The sequence below is a fragment of the Solanum lycopersicum genome, chromosome 3, assembly GCF_036512215.1.
Source record: "Solanum lycopersicum chromosome 3, SLM_r2.1".
NCBI lineage: Eukaryota > Viridiplantae > Streptophyta > Magnoliopsida > Solanales > Solanaceae > Solanum > Solanum lycopersicum.
Genome location: NC_090802.1, coordinates 61,916,208 through 61,935,527, shown reverse-complemented (window position 1 = coordinate 61,935,527; position 19,320 = coordinate 61,916,208). Strand labels below are relative to the sequence as shown.

General features: G+C 32.4%; 5 protein-coding genes across 11 annotated transcripts; 4 read left to right on the top strand and 1 right to left on the bottom strand.

Moving 5' to 3' along the window:
- The first annotated feature begins 1,166 nt into the window (after nt 1-1,166).
- LOC101265911 (expansin-A23-like) lies at nt 1,167-3,386 on the top strand. The gene is made up of 2 exons (XM_019213071.3): nt 1,167-1,785; nt 2,660-3,386. Exons 1-2 carry the CDS (start codon nt 1,623-1,625, stop codon nt 3,277-3,279), a joined length of 783 nt encoding a protein of 260 aa, XP_019068616.2. The 5' UTR covers nt 1,167-1,622; the 3' UTR covers nt 3,280-3,386.
- LOC109119862 (uncharacterized) lies at nt 2,713-18,805 on the bottom strand. Of its 7 annotated transcripts, none has more exons than XM_069295320.1 (7): nt 18,626-18,805; nt 17,710-17,776; nt 17,278-17,608; nt 13,942-14,146; nt 11,861-12,071; nt 8,599-8,695; nt 3,435-8,503 (listed from the first exon to the last, which is right to left on the bottom strand). In XM_069295320.1, exons 6-7 carry the CDS (start codon nt 8,647-8,649, stop codon nt 8,162-8,164), a joined length of 393 nt encoding a protein of 130 aa, XP_069151421.1. In that variant the 5' UTR covers nt 8,650-8,695; nt 11,861-12,071; nt 13,942-14,146; nt 17,278-17,608; nt 17,710-17,776; nt 18,626-18,805; the 3' UTR covers nt 3,435-8,161. The 7 variants fall into 7 exon arrangements, 6 of the variants coding, with proteins under 6 accessions (XP_025885893.2, XP_069151421.1, XP_069151422.1 ...); XM_069295321.1 differs by having other exon boundaries at nt 7,822-8,503; nt 8,599-8,663; XM_069295322.1 differs by having other exon boundaries at nt 7,822-8,503; nt 8,599-8,658.
- LOC101266209 (expansin-A23-like) lies at nt 3,808-4,739 on the top strand. The gene is made up of 2 exons (XM_004236445.5): nt 3,808-3,939; nt 4,054-4,739. The coding sequence occupies exons 1-2, from the start codon at nt 3,918-3,920 to the stop codon at nt 4,668-4,670; spliced, it is 639 nt and encodes a 212-aa protein (XP_004236493.2). The 5' UTR covers nt 3,808-3,917; the 3' UTR covers nt 4,671-4,739.
- On the top strand, nt 5,971-7,604 carry LOC101266502 (expansin-A23-like). Its single transcript, XM_010320545.4, has 2 exons — nt 5,971-6,053; nt 6,919-7,604. The coding sequence occupies exons 1-2, from the start codon at nt 6,032-6,034 to the stop codon at nt 7,533-7,535; spliced, it is 639 nt and encodes a 212-aa protein (XP_010318847.2). The 5' UTR covers nt 5,971-6,031; the 3' UTR covers nt 7,536-7,604.
- On the top strand, nt 14,978-17,102 carry LOC101267396 (expansin-A23-like). The gene has a single exon (XM_019213070.3). The coding sequence runs from the start codon at nt 16,135-16,137 to the stop codon at nt 16,825-16,827; it is 693 nt and encodes a 230-aa protein (XP_019068615.1). The 5' UTR covers nt 14,978-16,134; the 3' UTR covers nt 16,828-17,102.
- Nucleotides 18,806-19,320: the final 515 nt, after the last annotated feature.

Genomic DNA, 19,320 nt, shown 5'->3' with positions numbered 1-19,320 from the left:
ATTACGATTTTGACAATTAAAAAAGATCTCAATTATATCGCGCTAATAAATTACACATGCCGAAATATATAAAATATATATCTAATAAAGTAGAAATAACTTCCATTGTTAATCAATTACATTTGAATCAAAATAGTGTTGTCAAAATTTTAACTTCTAAACATTTTATTGTAATACTAGGCTGTATATTTGTTAGTATTTTAATAATACATATGTTATTTATCTAACTATACTTTGAAATGATATTCGATATTTTGATATGTTATTTTCAAATATCAAATACCAAAAAAAGTTAAAATGTAGACCATATACCACAACAAATACCATAATATCAAAGTATCAATACTAAAATTTTAATATAATATAATATCTCGATATATACCATATTATGCACTCATCTACTTATGAACTCATAAGTATATTATTATTTTTTTACAAAGAATTTTCGTATAATTTTTATGATCAAACAATAATTTCAAAGTAAAACAAAAATTACCTACCAAAATACTTGTAAATATTACTGATGAGTGATATTTATTAATTTTCAAAATACTTTTCCATAATACAACTCCTAACTTCCCCTTCATTTTATATATGTCACTTAAGTTTTTTTACTTATACTAAAAAAATACACTTGTAAATTTTTATTATTATGATTTAAGCAAGCTCTAAAAAGGATTATTATAAAATCTGAGGGGCAATTTAACAACGAGGAACTTGTCACTGAGAGCATGTTTGACTTTAACTTTAAAAAATTACTTTCGTTTATTTTTGCTCTGTCATTTATTTCTAAAATAAATTTTATTTTTATTTGTTATCTTCAACATAGCAAAATAAATAATAATATTTTTTTCATGTAGTACTCTCAACATTAAATACTTATTTATCAAAACTTAATTATTAAATATCATTCAATAAAGATAGATAAAATACTTATATTAATAATTATTTATTTAATAAATATGTCAAGTCAAATAGATTCAATTAAAAATAAAAAAAAAAAGAAAAATTTTAACTGTAATTTTTAAAAAGTGACATATCAATAACATTTAAATTAAAAAATGAAAAATAGGAAAACACCACTTTTAACTTTTGATAATATTAAGACAACTTTTTTTGCCTTCCATTTAATTATATGAAAGTCAAATGAATTTTAAGTTTCTTTTTTTTATTTTTATTTTTTTATTTTTTAAACACACTATATTCACTATGAAACTATACATTATGGTGCGCTCTCTCTCTTTTAATTTAATTTTATTTATTTAGTAATAAACATCTCTATTAATTACACTAAATACCCAAGACTATACGGTAACAAATCACTAAATTTCTTCTTATCCTACTTTTCTCAGTACTTAATGAAGCAATTAACCCTCCAATTCTTTTAGCAAAATTAAACTGATGCAGATTTGCTTCCTTAAAACTCCTATATTAGCACTTAAATGCAAATACTAATTAATTGTGAAGAATCACAATTAATTTAATTCAATTTAAAAAAATTAACTCCTTTGCATCCAATTTACCATATGACTATAAATTGTATGTCCACAACAAAGCTATTATCCTAAACAAATCAACTAGTGAGTTCAAACTAATGCAGAGAAAAATTGTTTTTAGCTAAAATGGCAAAACACCAAAGTTTTTTCATTTTGTTTACTACATTTGTTGTTATTTTTTTAGTAGAAACATATGAAAGTAAAATGGTTGAAGAAAATTTGGCTGCCCAAGGATGGATAAATGCTCGTGCTACATTTTATGGTGACAATAACGGTGGTGGAACTATGCGTAAGATCTACCTTAATTTTTTACTTATATTGGCGAGACATTTATCGTGGTGTTAAAATATTAATAAAATTATGAATTTTATTTTTTGAAAAAATATTTAAAATTGATATTTGATTAAAGTTATTTGCCACAACATTATATTAAAATATGTTACAACACGATATCTCATGTAGCAAACATATAGGCCATAATTGAATTAATTTCCCATCACATTTCGCGTACTAACAAAAAGAAAATTATTTTATTTTCATTTAGTTGTTCTTTTTCTTTTTCTTTTGTACACCCTTAACTTTCATATAAATAAATTTCTCGTACATTTTTTTAATGATTCAAGATGAAAAATAGATTTAAAGCCTAATATATATATATATATATATATATATATATATATATATATATATATATATATATTTTCATAATGTGTGAGCCTAGAGCCATTTAAAAACAATTTTTCTATTTTCACGAACAATGTCAGAGTAAGTGTGTCCAAAAATAATGGAGTGTGACTATCAAAATAAAATAATAAAAATATTGTGATATGGTGTTCAAACCCAAAACTCCATTATTTAAATGGACACTAACTACCACTGCGCGAAGGTAGCATTACTTTTGTCAAGGTTGTCCAAATTTAAATATATATCTTTTAAATGAAGAATTTGACATATATATACAATGTAATTTTCTGACGAACAGCGACCAATTAGACACCATGTGGCTACGCCATTGTCCATGAGATAAAAATATGGTCTGTATATACTCTATTCTTTTCAAACCTCACTTGTGAAAATAGATTACTGTTGATGATTATTTTTCATAACATAAACATTAACATTTGTAACAAATTTTTTTTCTTTTTTTGATTACCATATTGCAGAGGGAGCTTGTGGTTATGGAGACTTGTTTAAGCAAGGGTATGGCCTTGAAACTGCGGCACTCAGCACAGCACTGTTTAACAAAGGATCTACCTGTGGAGCTTGCTTTCAAATAATGTGTGTCAATGCTCCTAATAATGCATGCCATTCAGGCCAAGTCATAACTGTAACTGCCACCAATTTATGCCCTCCAGATTCAAAAAAAACTAGTCAAAGTTGGTGCAATCCTCCACAACAACACTTTGATCTTACAATGCCTATGTTTATAAAGATTGCAGAGTACAAAGCAGGGGTTGTACCAGTTGTTTACAGAAGAGTTACTTGCCAGAAAAAAGGAGGTCTCAAGTTCGAGATCAAAGGGAATTCAAATTGGATTATTGTTCTTGTTTTCAACGTGGGAGGTGTTGGAGATGTTGTTAATGTCAAGATCAAAGGATCTAAGACGGGATGGGTGCCAATGAAGCGGAATTGGGGACAAAATTGGCAGGCTAATGTGCAGTTGGGAGGACAAAGCTTGTCTTTCCAAGTACAAACTAGCGATGGCAAATTGGTTCAATCTGATAATGTTGCTCCTGCTAACTGGCAATTTGGTCAGACATTTGAAGCAAAGAATATTTTTTAGGGATTATGTATTTTTGAAAATTCAGTAGTTTTTAATCACTCTAGTATATGATCTATTCTGTAAGTTTTTTGTTTTCCAAATAAAATCTCTATTTATTTTATTTTTCAGATCATTCGTTAAACTTTTTTTTTATAAAGACAAGCCTATGAAATGAATTTTTTTATTTTTTATTTTTAGATATTTACTAAGCAATTATAAGTTATGATGTTTTGGTTTACTTCCTCTACAAATAATCTGATTATGTTAAATTCACAATTAATTACATTAAAGACCCAAGACTACTAAAATTTCCATTTATCCTACTTTTCACATTAAACCAGTAGTCAAATGAAGCAATTAATTCCCCCAATCCTTTTAGCAAAAACTGAAACTGAAATTTACTACACAGTGAATATTTTGGCCATATAAGCATGTATGTCCATAACAAAAGTATTATTCAAAGCAAATCACCAAGAGAGTTAAAATCTAGTTTAGAGAAAAAATAGTTTTAAGCAAAAATGGCTAAACACCAAATTTGTTTCATTTTGTTTATCACATTTATTGTTATTTTTTTGGTTGCAGCGTTTGAAAGTAAAGAGGTAGAAAGAAATTTGGATGAACAGGGATGGAATAATGCCCGTGCTACATTTTATGGTGACATGAGTGGTAACGAAACCATGCGTAAGTTATTTTTCTTTTGTACACCCTCCGATCTAATATAAACAAATTCCAGACACTTTCATAACAAAGATATTAACATTTGTAACAAATTTATTCGAATTACTAATATTGCAGAAGGAGCTTGTGGTTATGGAGACTTATTCAAGCAAGGGTATGGCCTGGAAACAGCGGCATTAAGCACAGCGCTGTTTAACAATGGAGCTACCTGTGGAGCTTGCTTTCAAATAAAGTGTGTCAATGCTCCTAAAGCATGTCATCCAGACCAAATCATAACTATAACTGCCACCAATTTCTGCCCTCCAAATTACACAAAAACTCATGACATTTGGTGCAATCCACCACAACAACACTTTGATCTGTCATTGCCTATGTTCTTAAAGATTGCAGAGTACAAAGCAGGGGTTGTACCAGTTGTTTATAGAAGAGTTACTTGCCAGAAAAAAGGAGGTCTAAAGTTTGAGATCAAAGGGAATCCTAACTGGATTCTTGTTCTTGTTTTCAATGTGGGAGGTGTTGGAGATGTTGTTAATGTCAAGATCAAAGGATCTAAGATTCAATGGCTACCAATGTCGCGGAATTGGGGACAAAATTGGCAGACTTCTGTGCAGTTGGGAGGACAAAGCTTGTCTTTCCAAGTACAAACTAGCGATGGCAAATGGGTTCAATCTGATAATGTTGTTCCTGATAATTGGCAATTTGGTCAGACATTTGAAGCCAAGAATAATTTTTAATCATCATGTAATTTCGAAAATGAGTAGCTTTTTGTTTCTGATCAATATAATTTATGATCTTTTCTCCAAGTTTTTTGTTTCCAAATAAATTCTCTGTTTTTGAGTGGACAATGAACAAAGAATTGAGGAAAAAAATACAAAAAAAGATTCTTTTAGTCGAAATTAGACATAAATTTTACCAGCAGCAAGATGACATGTGAATAATAGATAATTACTCATTTAATGTCGTTAAATAAATATGACTGCTGGATTCTGTGAGGCTGCCATTTATGAATGCTCTAAGAATTAACAGAAAGAATGAAGAGATGAAGAAGAAGAATGGTTGAAAGAAGATATTAGATGCTGCCAATCTGGATGACTGAATCTATATTCAATTGGAGAGTTAATATCTCGATCGCTCAACTAATAGTTTTTTCCTTGTTAATAACATTAAAGATACTCAACTAAGGATGAAAAAAAATTAAATTTATAAAAAGAAGTTCAGTCACTTTCTTTTTTGAACTTTTTTTTTATAACTACTATTTATTAGTTGAGACTTCTGCTTCCCTTATTTTTGTTCTCTTTTTACTATAACACCAAAGAAAAGGTAACTAAAACTGAATATACCAAATCAATACTAGTTTCGTTATATAATTATTGTATATTATGATACTCAAATGCTATAAATCATATATTAACTGATATTATAAAAGAGTGAAAATTTCATATCTTCAAGAAAAACACAAAGCATTTTATGTTATCAATCTAGCATATATCATTTATAGACATGATATCATAGATGATAAATTCATTCTTGTAAAAAAACACTGTTCAATTTTATATGATACCCACGCAATTTATATAGTGTGCGACTAATTTATTCCTTATTAAAATATACTACTCAGTCATAATACCAACATAATGCCATATACTTATTGGATATCATAAAAGAATTATATTTCACTTTGCCTCTACAAATAATTTGATTATGTTAAATTTCCAATTAATTACATGAAAGACTCAAAACTATAGAGTAACAAACCATAAAATTTCCATTTATCCTACTTTACTCATTAAACAATTGGTCAAATAAGTTATTAACTCCCCCAATTCTATAGGCAAAAAATTATTTATTTCATAGTGAATACTTGGCTATAAGTATGTCAATGGAAAATCTAGTAATCAAAGCAAATCACCAAGAGAGCTAAAAACTAGTTTAGAGAAAAAATAGTTTAAGTTAAATGGCTAAACACCAAAGTCTCTTCATTTTGTTCATCACGTTTGTTGTTTTTTTTCTAGTTGATGCATTTGAAAGTAAAGAGGTAGAAGGAAATTTGGATGAACAGGTATGGAATAATGCACGTGCTACATTTTATGGTGACATGGGGGGTGGTCAAACGATGCGTAAGTTATATTTGTACCTTAATTCCTTATGTATGTTATCGGGATACCAATGTGATCAAGCTAGAAATTATAATTTTTTAAAAATTAAAAATCACTCTTTTATTATATATGGTTATAACACTCTTTATTTTTTTCTTTCTAATTTAAAAAATAAAATAAATTTCTGAAAATATAATATTTTTTTCCTCTAAAATAAACGTTCTCTTAATGGTTGTGTCGAATTCCCAAAAAAGATATTTATTTTGGAATAGAGGGAGTATTAATATAGACTTTTTTTTTGTTGAATTTAAGTAGGGAATATAGTCAATGGATACATATAATCAGGGAATACAACGGATTCATATAATTGAATTTTAATTTATTTGAGACTTAGACATAATTACTATTATTATGGTTAAAATATATTTACCATTCAAACAAGAAACTTTGAAAGTACAAGTTAAAACTTGTTTAGTTGGTGAAATGCCTTTTTATCTCCATTGATAATAATAGGCTAATGGTACATACATTGTTAGTCACCTTATACTATTGATAAATATATCATGAAATTAGTTGAGGTTGGCAAAAGCAGTACGAACATAAAAATAATAATAATAGGCTAATGGTTTGTGTTCACTCACGAGTAATTGAAAAAAAAAACTATGAACCATCTCAAAGGTTGGGAATAGTTATTTTTGGAGAAATATGATGTTATAGAAGCATTTCACCTACGCATAAAAAACTTCAAAGTTTTTATAAAGTATGCATACACTCTATCCTCTCCAGACTTCACTTGTGAAATTTCCTTGGATATGTTATTGTTGATGATTTTTCATATCATAGATATTAACATTGGTAAAAAATTTATTTGAATACTATATTGCAGAGGGAGCTTGTGGTTATGGAGACACAATCAAACAAGGGTATGGCCTAGAAACAACAGCACTAAGCACAGCACTCTTTAACAAAGGATCTACCTGTGGAGCTTGCTATCAAATAAAGTGTGTCAATGCTCCTAAAGCATGCCATCCAGACCAAGTCATAATTGTTACTGCCACCAATTTATGCCCTCCAAATTCCAAAAAAACTAATGACGATTGGTGCAATCCACCACAAAAACACTTTGATCTGACAATGCCTATGTTCATAAAGATTGCAGAGCAAACAGCAGGGGTTGTACCAGTTGTTTACAGAAGAGTCACTTGCCAGAAAAAAGGAGGTCTCAAGTTTGAGATCGCCGGGAATCCCAATTGGATTCTTGTTCTTGTTTTCAACGTGGGAGGTGTTGGAGATGTTGTCAATGTCAAAATCAAAGGATCTAAGACTCAATGGATACCAATGTCGCGGAATTGGGGACAAAATTGGCAGGCTAATGTGCAGTTGGGAGGACAAAGCTTGTCTTTCCAAGTACAAACTAGCGATGGCAAATGGGTTCAATCTGATAATGTTGCTCCGGATAACTGGCAATATGGTCAGACATTTGAAGCCAAGAATAATTTTTAATCATCATGTATTTTCGAAAATGAGTAGCTTTTAGTTTCTAATCAATATAATTTATGATCTTTTCTCTAAGTTTTTTTCCCGAATAAATTCTTTATATTTGAGTTGATATTATTGAGCAAGGAAGGAACAAAAAAAGAAGCCAAAGGTGTGGTCTAGCAGTAAATGAAGCACGAGAACTATGAGGTCTCATGTTCAAATTTCAGCAAAACCTAGAACAATAAGCAATCAGTACTTGAGTTGGTGGCGGTAGCAGGTGCAAGAGCTGGCCCAGACATGCTTAAAAGAGTAAGGAACTAAAAAGGTCATTAATAAAAAATACTCCAAATAGTAACTAGGGACACATATCTGGAACAAAATTCATATCACCTTGGTATCTTGAAGAAACAGGAAACCACTTTTCTGTCTCTAACGACTATATCATCTATGGATCTTCATATAACCTAAGTCATTCAGTAATACGAGCATATGACATTCAGCCACTTGAATTTTCTATCTATTTAAGCTTTCCTAATACTTCGAAAAAGCAGCTTTAGACTAGGCTAATTCTTCATAACTGAGGCAAAACCAGCGGCAAAGTACAATAAGAATCATCACAGATACTTTTTAGTCGTAGTTAGAGATAAACATTACCTCTTATTGCCAAATGCTTGAGCATGACTTTTGGCAAGAATAACCATCAGAGCACCAATTCCAGCAGCCATCCCAGCTCCAAAGCAAAAAGAAGGCATGTGAACGATTGATCTTCCTTTGTTTTGCATCAGTTCCCAATGCAATTGAACATCATCTGCGTGACATAAGCTCATGTGTACAGCCAGTGTCATTTTTAGATCAGAATTAAGTGGTGTGCTTAGAACTTGTAAGCACACTGGACAAGAAGCTTTCAAAGTTGTTCCTTCTTCCATTATAGCGACTCTTCCAGCAACTGCTATCGCCTTATCTCGCAGTGGATTTCCAAAGGGCCTAGATATCTACACAAGGATTTTAGCTTCAGAAGAAGATAAATTGCAAGATTGCTAATAAACATGACTTAGTGGCAGGTCAAATTTCAATTGAACTGGCTTACCATTATAAGCCTACAGAGCCGCTGCCACGACTTCATCAGCTGCCTCCTCATCTTCTAGGACTGAACTACAGTGAATAATTAAAACGAAAGTTGTTCTCTGCAATGATATTTCAGGAAAAGAAGTAATGCATCACGAAGGATCAATAGTATTTCATGGGCTGTTAAATATTAGCCCGATGGTGAGGTATAGTGGTTAATGAAGTGGATACAGCACCACGAGGTCTCACTTCTAAATACTAGCAGAGGCGAAAACATTAGGTTATATCTTCTATGGTCGAAGCAGATAGCATCCGTGGAATTAGTCGAGGCACACAAAAGCTTGACTCAGTCACCAAGGTTACAAAAGAAAACAATATTAGCCCAATTCATGATTCTGGTTCTGCTAAACGATTTTTTACCTAGTTAAACACAAACCTCAATGAATCCTAGACACAACAGATAATCCGAACCTTCGTTCATGCTTAGATAAGGTTAAGAAGGATTTCAAATAATTTATTCATTATCCTAAGAACTATCAACCAAAACAATTGAAACATCAACAACATACACCTACTGTAATCCCGCGACCACAAGTGGAGTCTGGAAAGTTAAGATGTATGCAAACGTTATCCCCTACTTTTGTTAGGTATAGAGGTTGTGCCTGATATTGTGAGGTAGAGAAGCTGTCTCCCATAGATTGTATAACTAACGAAATATTATACATTGCTCTTTCACTAAACTACTTTACGATTCTTCTGACAGCGACCCAACTCTAACTTAACACTTTGTTTGGATCATTGTTACTCATTGTTTCATAATGTATTGTATTGTATTCTATTGTAGTGTATTGTATAATAGATATAATGTTTGGATATTGTTTGCTAATTGTTGGTTTAATTGTATTGTAATTTATAAATTTACTAAAATATTATTCTAGGATAGGAGATTTGATTAGATTTAAATAATAAAGGTTAAGGGTAAAATAGTATTTTTGAAATATTATGTAAAGATATAATTATAAAAGAAATTAAGTAACAATGGAAACACACCAAATTGGTTGTTCCATAAAATAGGGTTTCATTATTACGGGCAACGAAATTTAACAATACAGGTGCAATTAACTATCAAAACAAATATAGTAGGCATAGTAACGATACAATATAATGGATAACCAGTGAAATATTTTGTTAGTCTTTTCCTAACAAAATACTTACGGGCCGCCTATTGATGCTTCATGGAAATACTCTAAATTACGACAAAAAACGAGTGATTCCACTGTAAAAATTCACATCAGCACTACAACGAACAACGGTACTGCAACCGATTTAAGCAGGAACAGAGCAATGCAATTTCTCCGTTGCTTGGAGTAAAAAAGAAAATGCAAAATTTTCAAATACAGTTGGAGAGTCTGCAGTACACCTATCAATTTCTTAGCAAGTTCAAAGTAATGCACATATATTTACTATTGTCTGTGTTAGAGATAAAAAAGAAGGGCACCGTACTGTAGCAACTTCGCCGGAAAAATCTCGCCGACGATCTTTAAATTTACCGTATTTGTATAAAGAGGAGAATTGGCAAAGTTGTCTTGGTGGCGAAGGATGGTCGATCACTTTTTGACTTATGTAATATGGCATATATATAAAAATAAATAAAAAAGTTATAGATTTCTTGACCTTAAAATATTTTTATGTTTAATTATTTTTATTTTTTTGAAAGTTATCTTTGAATAATGTTTATGTTTAATTATTTTTATTTTTTGAAAGTATCTTTGAATAATGTTTTATGATTGGATGTACAAAAATACAATTTAAAAAGTGAAACGTGAATAGAGTAATACATTATATTATTCTCTCTGTTTATTTAATTGTCATAACTTATCTTTTTAGAGTCCAACTATAAAAATTTGACAAATATTTTATGATGTACAATTTATTGGATTTTTTTGTATAATTTTTAAATATAAATTTTTGTTTAAGTATCAAATTAATCTAATTTAACTTTAAAAATAGTTGAACGGAGGAGTAATTTACATTTAATTGGTAAATATTTCTCCTGTGATAAACTAAACATTGCATTAGTTACGTGTGAATTAATTTTTAGAACTCTTTCTGCAAAACAATGTACAATTTGATGCAATTATTTTCTCCAATTAAACCACAACATAAGGTTTACATTAGTAGAGTCATGAACATTTCACATTGGTAAATTTACACAGTAAAATTTTATATGAACTTCCTTACTAACCGATTAAACTAGATTTTAACCCATACAAACATGGCCTGATTAAACGCCCATTTATGGACTGGTGGCAAGTAGTTATTCCAAAACCTGCTTTGGGGAGTTGAATCATAATTCATACATTACCAACGCACCAACAGTCACTTCTAAAAATATGCAGTCATACAGCAACCTAATTTCTAGTAAATCAAACAGTTAATAGCCTTATAAAAACAGATCACTGAATTCACATTGCTTGAATGCAAAATGAGCACAATACTCTCCAGGAGAGTCATTTTAAGTAAAATAGGGATAGAGATTGACCTAAAATGCTCAATATCTCAAGTCATATATACGCCTTTGGCGTTCTGTAAGCAACCACACACAACATAATGTTTAGTCAAACCTGTCGAAAATTTCTTCACATTCATACCATGTAAATTTCAAAGCCTGGCTTGATGCGAGACCATTCCCTGCCTGAAGCAGGTGTGATGACCAGAGAAGTCATTGATGTTGCTAACAACTGTTAAGGGGTTCTACTGGTATAAACAAATCCTTTCTTTGCAGGGTACACCGGGGTGGGGTGGGGGTGGGGGTCCAAGTATCAAAAAGGTACAAACAGGCAACAGAAACAACTTTACAAAAAGCTGACATTCATATTTACCTAGTAAAATAAGCCTAGGCATCATATATTTTCTGCGAACTTCAAGTACACTATAACCTGACCTTAAACAATTACCGTTACATTCACAACACTGAACTAACTACATATGGACATCTCTTTATCGCTAACTATGGAGAGAGACACATGGAATGAACAAAATTTCTTGACAATTGGCATAATTGGCCAACATGCAAAATTGGACTGCCTATATTGCATTCGAGGTAGCAATTTAGAGACGGTTCTTTCTGCAATTGCGTCTTTATGTGGCTCTATTTCTGCTGCTGCTAGTGCCAGTACATAATAAGCAACAAAACTTCCAAGGGATGTGGAGCTAGTGGATTGATGACGAGAATGCAGAATAAATATTAACTAAATTAATGATCATAGTGAATGAAATTGTACCCTATCAGAAGGACTTTGAGGCATTGGGAGCGCAGTTCCGTATCTTTGCAGAAAAGGTTTATGGCTAGTGCAGCAGCATCTGTTGAAGATGGACTCAACACCAATGGATTGCCCCCGGCCATGAAACTTTGCAAATCGATGGAAGACTGAGAACTTCTCCAGATCTTGTCCTTCCACTATCATGTCTAATAGTGGTGCACTCTTGTCCAAACTGCACCATTGTGCCAGCAAAATCAGAACCATGTGAATTGACAAGTGTCCTAGTCAGTAACACATCAAAGATAAAAGGGAAAATACCCAAGTACCCCCTCAACCTATGCTCGAAATCCCAGAGACACACTTATACTATTATACTAAGGTCCTATTACCCCTGAACTTATTTTATATGTAATTTTCTACCCCTTTTTAGCCTACGTGGCACTAGTTCGAAAAAAAAGTCAACCATCGTTGGGCCCACAAGATAGTGCCACGTAAGCTAAAAAGGGGTAAAAAATTATTAATAAAATTAGTTCAGGGGGTAATAGGACCTTAGTATAGTATAAGTGTGTCTCTGAGATTTCGGGCATAGGTTGAGGGGGTACTTGGGCATTATCCCAAGATAAAATTTAAACTACTTGTATTAGTAGGAAGCAGATATAACTCCACTCAACAATTTAAAATTACGACAAAGAGAACGTGATAATGATTCCGAGAAATTCTTCCCGACAGTCACGTAGCACCTCAATAATCACACTCATGGATTAAATGCCTCGAGGGATTGTGATCAAACATAAAATAATTCATAAATTCTGACTTAATTTCATTTGGTACCATTGACCACAAGCAATAATTCTATTTCTCCTGCGATAAACTATACATTGCACAACTAACATTGCATTAGTTGCGCATGAACTAATTTTTCAAACTCTTCCTGCAAAACATTGTGCAATTTAATGCTAGATTTAAGCCAATTATTTAAACACATTCTCTGCAATTAACCAACTTAAAGTAAAATTCTAAACGAGCTTCCTTATTAACTGTTTAAAACAAAATTTTAAACCATACAAACATGGCCTGTCCAACTTGTTGAAGTGACCCACCCATTTCAACCCAGCCATTTAAAAATGGACCTGTGCCAAGTAGTTATTCCAAAACCTGCTATTTGGGCAAGAATCGTTACATTACCAAGGCACCAACACACATCTAAAAAAATGTTGTCATGCAGCAACCTGATTTCTGGTAAATCAAACATTGAATAACGTTATGAACAGTTCACGTTACGTAAAATGGAGATAAAGATTGATATGAGCAAAATACTCTCCAGGAGTGTTAATTTAAGTAAAATGGAGATAGAGATTGACCTAAAATGCTCGATATCTCAAAGTCATTTTATACGCCTTGGCGTTCTGTAAGCAACCACGTGCAACATAATGTCAAGTCAAACGTGTCAAAAATCTCTTCCCATTCATACCATGTAAATTCCAAAGCCTGGCTTGATGTGTGATCATTCCTAGCCTGAAGCAGGAGTGACCAGAGAAAACCCAGGCATTGACGTTGCTAACGGCTATTACGGGATTCTACTGGTATAAAGAAATCCTTTCTTTGCAGGGTCCGCAGGAGAGGGGGATTCCAAGTATCAAAAAGGTACAAACAGGCATCACAAACATTTTCGCAAAGCTGACATTCATATTTACCTACTAAGATAAGCCTAGGCATAATATATTTACCTAGAAGATGTGAAATTCAAGTACACTACAGCCTGACCTTAAACAATTTCCGTTACATTCACTACACTGAACTAACTACATATGGGCATCTCTCTATCTCTAACTATGGAGAGAGACACATGGAACGAACAACATTTCTTGACAATTGGCATAATTGGCCTACATGCAATATGGACTGCCTGTATTGAATTCCAGGTAGCAATTTAGAGACGGTTCTTTTTGCAATTGTCTCTTTATGTGGCTCTATTTTTGCTGCTGCTAGTGCCAGTACATAATTAGCATCAAAACTCCAAGGGATGTGGAGCTAGTGGATTGATGACGAGAATGCAGAAAAAATATTAACTGAATCAATGATCATAGTGAAAGACATTGTACCCTATCAGGAAGATTTTGAGGCATTGGGAGTGCAGTTACATATCTTTGCAGAAAAATGGCTACGGTAGCAGCATCTGTTGAAGATGACTCAACACCACTGGATTGCCCCCGACCATGAAACTTTACAAATCGATAGAAGACTGAGAACTTCTCCAGATTTTGTCCTTATACTATCATGTCTAATAGTGGTGCACTCTTGTCCAAACTGCACCATAGTGGCAGCAAAATCAGAACCATGTGAATTGACAAGTTTCCTAGTCAGTAACACATCAAAGATAAAATGAACTACTTATATTAATAGAAAGCATTTATGGAAGCAGATATAAGGACAACGGCAGAGTTACTGATTAAAAAAATAGCAGTGTTGAATTTCTCAGAACAGACTAAATAACTTCGTGCACATGCTGTGATTGAAGAAGTGCAGGGCAAGCAAATATGCACTACTCTCAGGAAGATTTCATTTAAATTAGCACTATTTCTTCATTCATGAAATGGGAAATAGCAGCAATGATGATTAAAAGACCTGTTACAAAGAAATTGGCATAATTTAACTACAGATCTCTCAATTGAATTCAAGTATTTGAGACTTTTTGCATTGAAATAATAATGACTTTAAATATTAATACTTTGATATTTACCAATATCCACTAATATATGTATCGTTTTTTTTCATAATCATTCGATGAAAAAAGTGATACTACCTCCATTTCAAAATAAGTGAATTGTGAAGTCTTTTTTCTTAGTTCAAAATAAGTGACTTGTTCAAAGTTCAAGAGACTTGTTTGAAATTTTTTCCATTTTTGCCACTGAGTTACATCCTCTAGGTAATGATTACAAGAGAGTTAACTGCTCATATTTATGATTTACTTTGAATTATTTCAAGAATAGTTTGAAAATAACCAAAAGAGCAAAAGTGGAAAGTGATATTTATTTATGTCCTAAACTTTTTTTCTTAATGGGTATACCATTCAAAAATTCACTTATTCTGCATTGGAAGGAGTAATATTAAGACAAGCCTACTTCCTCACTCTCTTTTTTATTTTACTCTATTGATTACATTAAAGACTCAAACTACATGGTAACAAATCACTAAATTTCGACTAATCCTACTTATCTCATTTAACTACAAGACAAATGGAAGTAATTAACTCTCAAATTCTTTTGGCAAAATAAAATTGATGCAGATTTGCTTACTTACAACTTATATAAGCACTTAAATGCAAATACTAATTAATTGGGAAGAATGGCATGTAATTTAATTAACTTTCCAAAAATAAACTCCATGATATCCAATTACAATATTTATTTTCATTAATGTAATTTCCCTTTTTTCTAAGGGACTTAATTTTGAGTTCCATCTTAAGAGAATATTATGGCTATAAATTGTATGTCCAAAGCAAATCAACCAGCGAGTTGAAACTAGTTTAGAGAGAAAAAAAAGTTATAGCTAAAATGGCCAAACACCAAATTTTCTTCATTTTATTTATCACGTTTGTTGCTATTTTTTTAGCAGAAACATATGAAAGTAAAGAGGTTGAAGGAAATTTGGATGCCCAGGGATGGAAAAATGCACGTGCTACATTTTATGGTGACATGGGGGGTAATGAAACCATGCGTAAGTTTTCATTGTACCTTAGTTCCTTATGTATGTTGTTGAGATAGTTATCATAGTGTCGAGACTCCAGACAGAGAAGCTAGAAATTATATTTTTTGAGAAAATATTTGAGATTGAATATTTATATATGCATATATACAGATTTTCTATTAAAGTTGTTCAATTGACTACCTTTCCTTCTATGTGGCGACAACATGATGTTAAGATATGTTACAACGCGATGTTGAGATATGTTGCAACATATAAGACAAAAAATGAATTTTCCATCACATTTCGCCTACTGTAGGCTTCCTCTATCCAGATTTAGGATTGACAATCTAATTAAACTCACTAACTAAGTAAATTATTTTATTTTCATTTACGTTTTCTTTTATACACCCTTCATTTTAATATAAATAAATTTCTAGCACTTTTTTTATGGTCCAAAATGAAAAAAATTTCAAAGGCCAAAGATGTATTTTTTCCATAATGTGTGAGTCAAGGGTACTTTGGAAATAATCTCTCTACCTTCACAAGATAAGGTAAGATCTACGTGCATTCTACCCTCCCAGAAACCCGCTTGTGGGATTCCACCGGGTATGTTGTTGTTGATGATGCTTTTTCATAACATAGATATTAACGTTATAACAAATTTATTTGAATACTATATTGCAGAAGGAGCTTGTGGTTATGGAAACTTATTCAAGCAAGGGTATGGCCTGGAAACAGCGGCACTAAGCACAGCACTCTTTAACAATGGATCTACCTGTGGAGCTTGCTTTCAAATAAAGTGTGTCAATGCTCCTAAAGCATGCCATCCAGACCAAGTCATAACTATAACTGCCACCAATTTCTGCCCTCCAAATTACACAAAAACTCATGACGTTTGGTGCAATCCTCCACAACAACACTTTGATCTGTCATTGCCTATGTTCTTAAAGATTGCCGAGTACAAAGCAGGGGTTGTCCCTGTTGTTTACAGAAGAGTCACTTGCCAGAAAAAAGGAGGTCTCAAGTTTGAAATCAAAGGGAATTCTAATTGGATTCTTGTTCTTGTTTTCAATGTGGGAGGTGTTGGAGATGTTGTCAGTGTCAAAATCAAAGGATCTAAGACTGGATGGGCACAGATGTCACGGAATTGGGGACAAAATTGGCAGATTTCTCAGCAGTTAGCAGGACAAAGCTTGTCTTTCCAAGTACAAACTAGCGATGGCAAATGGGTTCAATCTGATAATGTTGCTCCTGCTAACTGGCGATTTGGTCAGACATTTGAAGCGAAGAATAATTTTTAGCAATTGTATTTTGGAAAATGAGTAGTTTTCAATAAATATAATTTATGATCTTTTCTAGAAGATTTTTTGTTTTCGAATAAGTTCTCTATTTTTGAGTGGCCATTGAACAAGGAAGGAACATAAGAAGAAGCTAAAGGTGTGGTCTAGCGGTAAATGAAGCACGAGAACAAAATTCACATCATCTTGGTATGACAGAGAAATAGGAAAACTACTTTTCTGACTCTAACTACTATATCATCTATGGATCTTCATACAACCCTAGTCGTTCAGTAAATACGAACTCATAATATTCAGCCACTTGAAATTTCTACCGATTTGAGCTTTCCTAATACTTTGAAATAACAGCTTTAGACTAGGCTAATTGATCAGAGCCGAGGTAAAAACTAGCAGCATAACACAAAAAGAAACATCACAGACCGTTTTTAAGTCAGAATTAGAGATAAATGTCACCTCTTATTGCCAAATGCTTGAGCATGACTCCTGGCAATACTAACCATCAGAGCACCAATTCCAGCAGCCATCCCAGCTCCAAAGCAGAAGGAAGGCATATTAACAATTGATCCTCCTTTGTTTTGCATCGTTTCCCAATGCAATTGAACATCATCTGAGTGCCACAAGCTCAGGTGTACAGCCAGTGTCATTTTCAGATCAGAATCAAGAGGTGTGCTAAGAACTTGAAAACGCACTGGACAAGAAGTTTTCAAAGCTATTCCATTATAGCAACTCTTCCAGCAACTGCCATCGCCTTATCCCGCAATGGCTTTTCGAAGGGCCTAAAAATCTACACAAGGATTGAAGCTTCAGAAGAAGATAAATTACAAGGTTCGCTATTAAGCATGTCTTAGTGGAAGGTCAAATTTCAATTGAAGTAACCGGCTTTACCATTATAAGTGTACAGAACAGCTGCCACGACGTCATCAGCTGCCTCCTCATCTTCTAGGACTGGCTACTGTGAATAATCAAAATGAAAGTAGTTCTCTTCAATGATATTTCAGGAAAAGAATAAATCAAAGTTATCACGAAAGATCAATACGTGTTTCCTGGGCTGTTAAATATTAGCTCGATAGTGAATCTAGTGGCTAATAAAGTGGATTGAGAACCACAAGTTCTCACATCTAAATACTAGTGTAGGCGAAAACATTAGGCTCTATCTTCTATGGTATAAGCATAATGTACCCCGTGGAATTGGTCAAGGTGTGCACAAGCTTGGCCTGGACACCACCATTATAGAACAAAGCTCTATCTTCTATGGTATAAGCATAATGTACCCCGTGGAATTGGTCAAGGTGTGCACAAGCTTGGCCTGGACACCACCATTATAGAACAAAACAATATTAGCCTGATTCTAGTTCTGATAAATGAATTTTTACCTGGTTAAACACAAAACTCAGAGAATCCTTGACAGAATGATAATCTAAACCTATGTTTCACGCTTAAATAAGGTTAATAAGGTTTTCAAGTATCATCATCCTAAGAAATATCAACCAAAACAATTACAAATATTATACATTTTTCTTTCACTAAACTACTTGGTGATTCTTCTGACCCAACTCAAACTTAAAAGACAATTTTCTCCATATTTTTCTCTTTTTTCTTAAAAATTCTTACAGGTCCATGTTTCAAATTCAATGAATTATACACTATATTAAGCCAAAACGAGAGAATCAACCATAAAAACCCACATTAGCACTACATTGAGCAACAGTACTGCAACCTTTAAGCAGGAATAGAGCAATTTCTCCGGTACTTTATGTAAAAATAAAGGCAAATTTTTCACTACTGTGTGTAAGAAGGATACCGTGCTGAAGCAACTTCGCCGGAAAAATCTCGCCGACGATCTTTGAATTTACCGTATTTGTATAATGGAAATTAATTTGTTGAAAGACGAGAATTGGGGAAGTTGTCCTGGTGGCGATGGTCAATCACTTTTTTGACTCATGTAATATGCCATAAATAAAAATAAGTAAACAGTTTCTCCCTCGGTATAAAAAAATAATTCCTTTTTAATTTATATCAAAAAGAATAACATTTTTCATTTTTTGATAACACTTTAATTTTAATTTTTCACGTGACATTTTTAAAATCACAAAATTAAAAGACATTTTGATACATTTGACATAACTTTAATTTAGAACCACAAAATAAAAAAAAAATCTTTCAAAATAGGTCATTCTTTTTGAAACGGAGAAAGTATAAATTTATTGATCCTAAAATAATTTTATTTTTGAATACTTAAGAAACTTTGGAATAATGTTTATAATGGAAGGTATATAAGTATAATTTTAAAAGTGAAAGTGAATCGGAAAACATGTAATAAACTATTTCTCAAATGTAAAATACAATTCAGATTTAATTTAAAATTTTCGTGATCAAACATTTCAAATAAAGTGAAGAAAAAAATTATTATTTTAATTCAAACGAAATCCAGAAAAGGATTATTAAAAGATTCAAATGACAATATAACAACAAAGAACTTGCCTCTTGGTAAAGGAG

Bases quoted from the DNA above. Each gene is read 5' to 3' on its own strand.
- LOC101266502 (XM_010320545.4), top strand. From the start codon at position 6,032: ATGGGGGGTGGTCAAACGATGC. The intron at 6,054-6,918 runs GTAAGTTATATT...ACTATATTGCAG, and splicing joins GGGGGGTGGTCAAACGATGC to AGGGAGCTTGTGGTTATGGA.
- LOC101265911 (XM_019213071.3), top strand. From the start codon at position 1,623: ATGGCAAAACACCAAAGTTTTTTCATTTTGTTTACTACATTTGTTGTT. The intron at 1,786-2,659 runs GTAAGATCTACC...ACCATATTGCAG, and splicing joins TAACGGTGGTGGAACTATGC to AGGGAGCTTGTGGTTATGGA.
- LOC109119862 (XM_026030108.2), bottom strand. From the start codon at position 8,649: ATGAGGAGGCAGCTGATGAAGTCGTGGCAGCGGCTCTGTAGGCTTATA. The intron at 8,504-8,598 runs GTAAGCCAGTTC...ATCCTTGTGTAG, and splicing joins GGCTCTGTAGGCTTATAATG to ATATCTAGGCCCTTTGGAAA.
- LOC101266209 (XM_004236445.5), top strand. From the start codon at position 3,918: ATGAGTGGTAACGAAACCATGC. The intron at 3,940-4,053 runs GTAAGTTATTTT...CTAATATTGCAG, and splicing joins GAGTGGTAACGAAACCATGC to AAGGAGCTTGTGGTTATGGA.
- LOC101267396 (XM_019213070.3), top strand. From the start codon at position 16,135: ATGTTGTTGTTGATGATGCTTTTTCATAACATAGATATTAACGTTATA.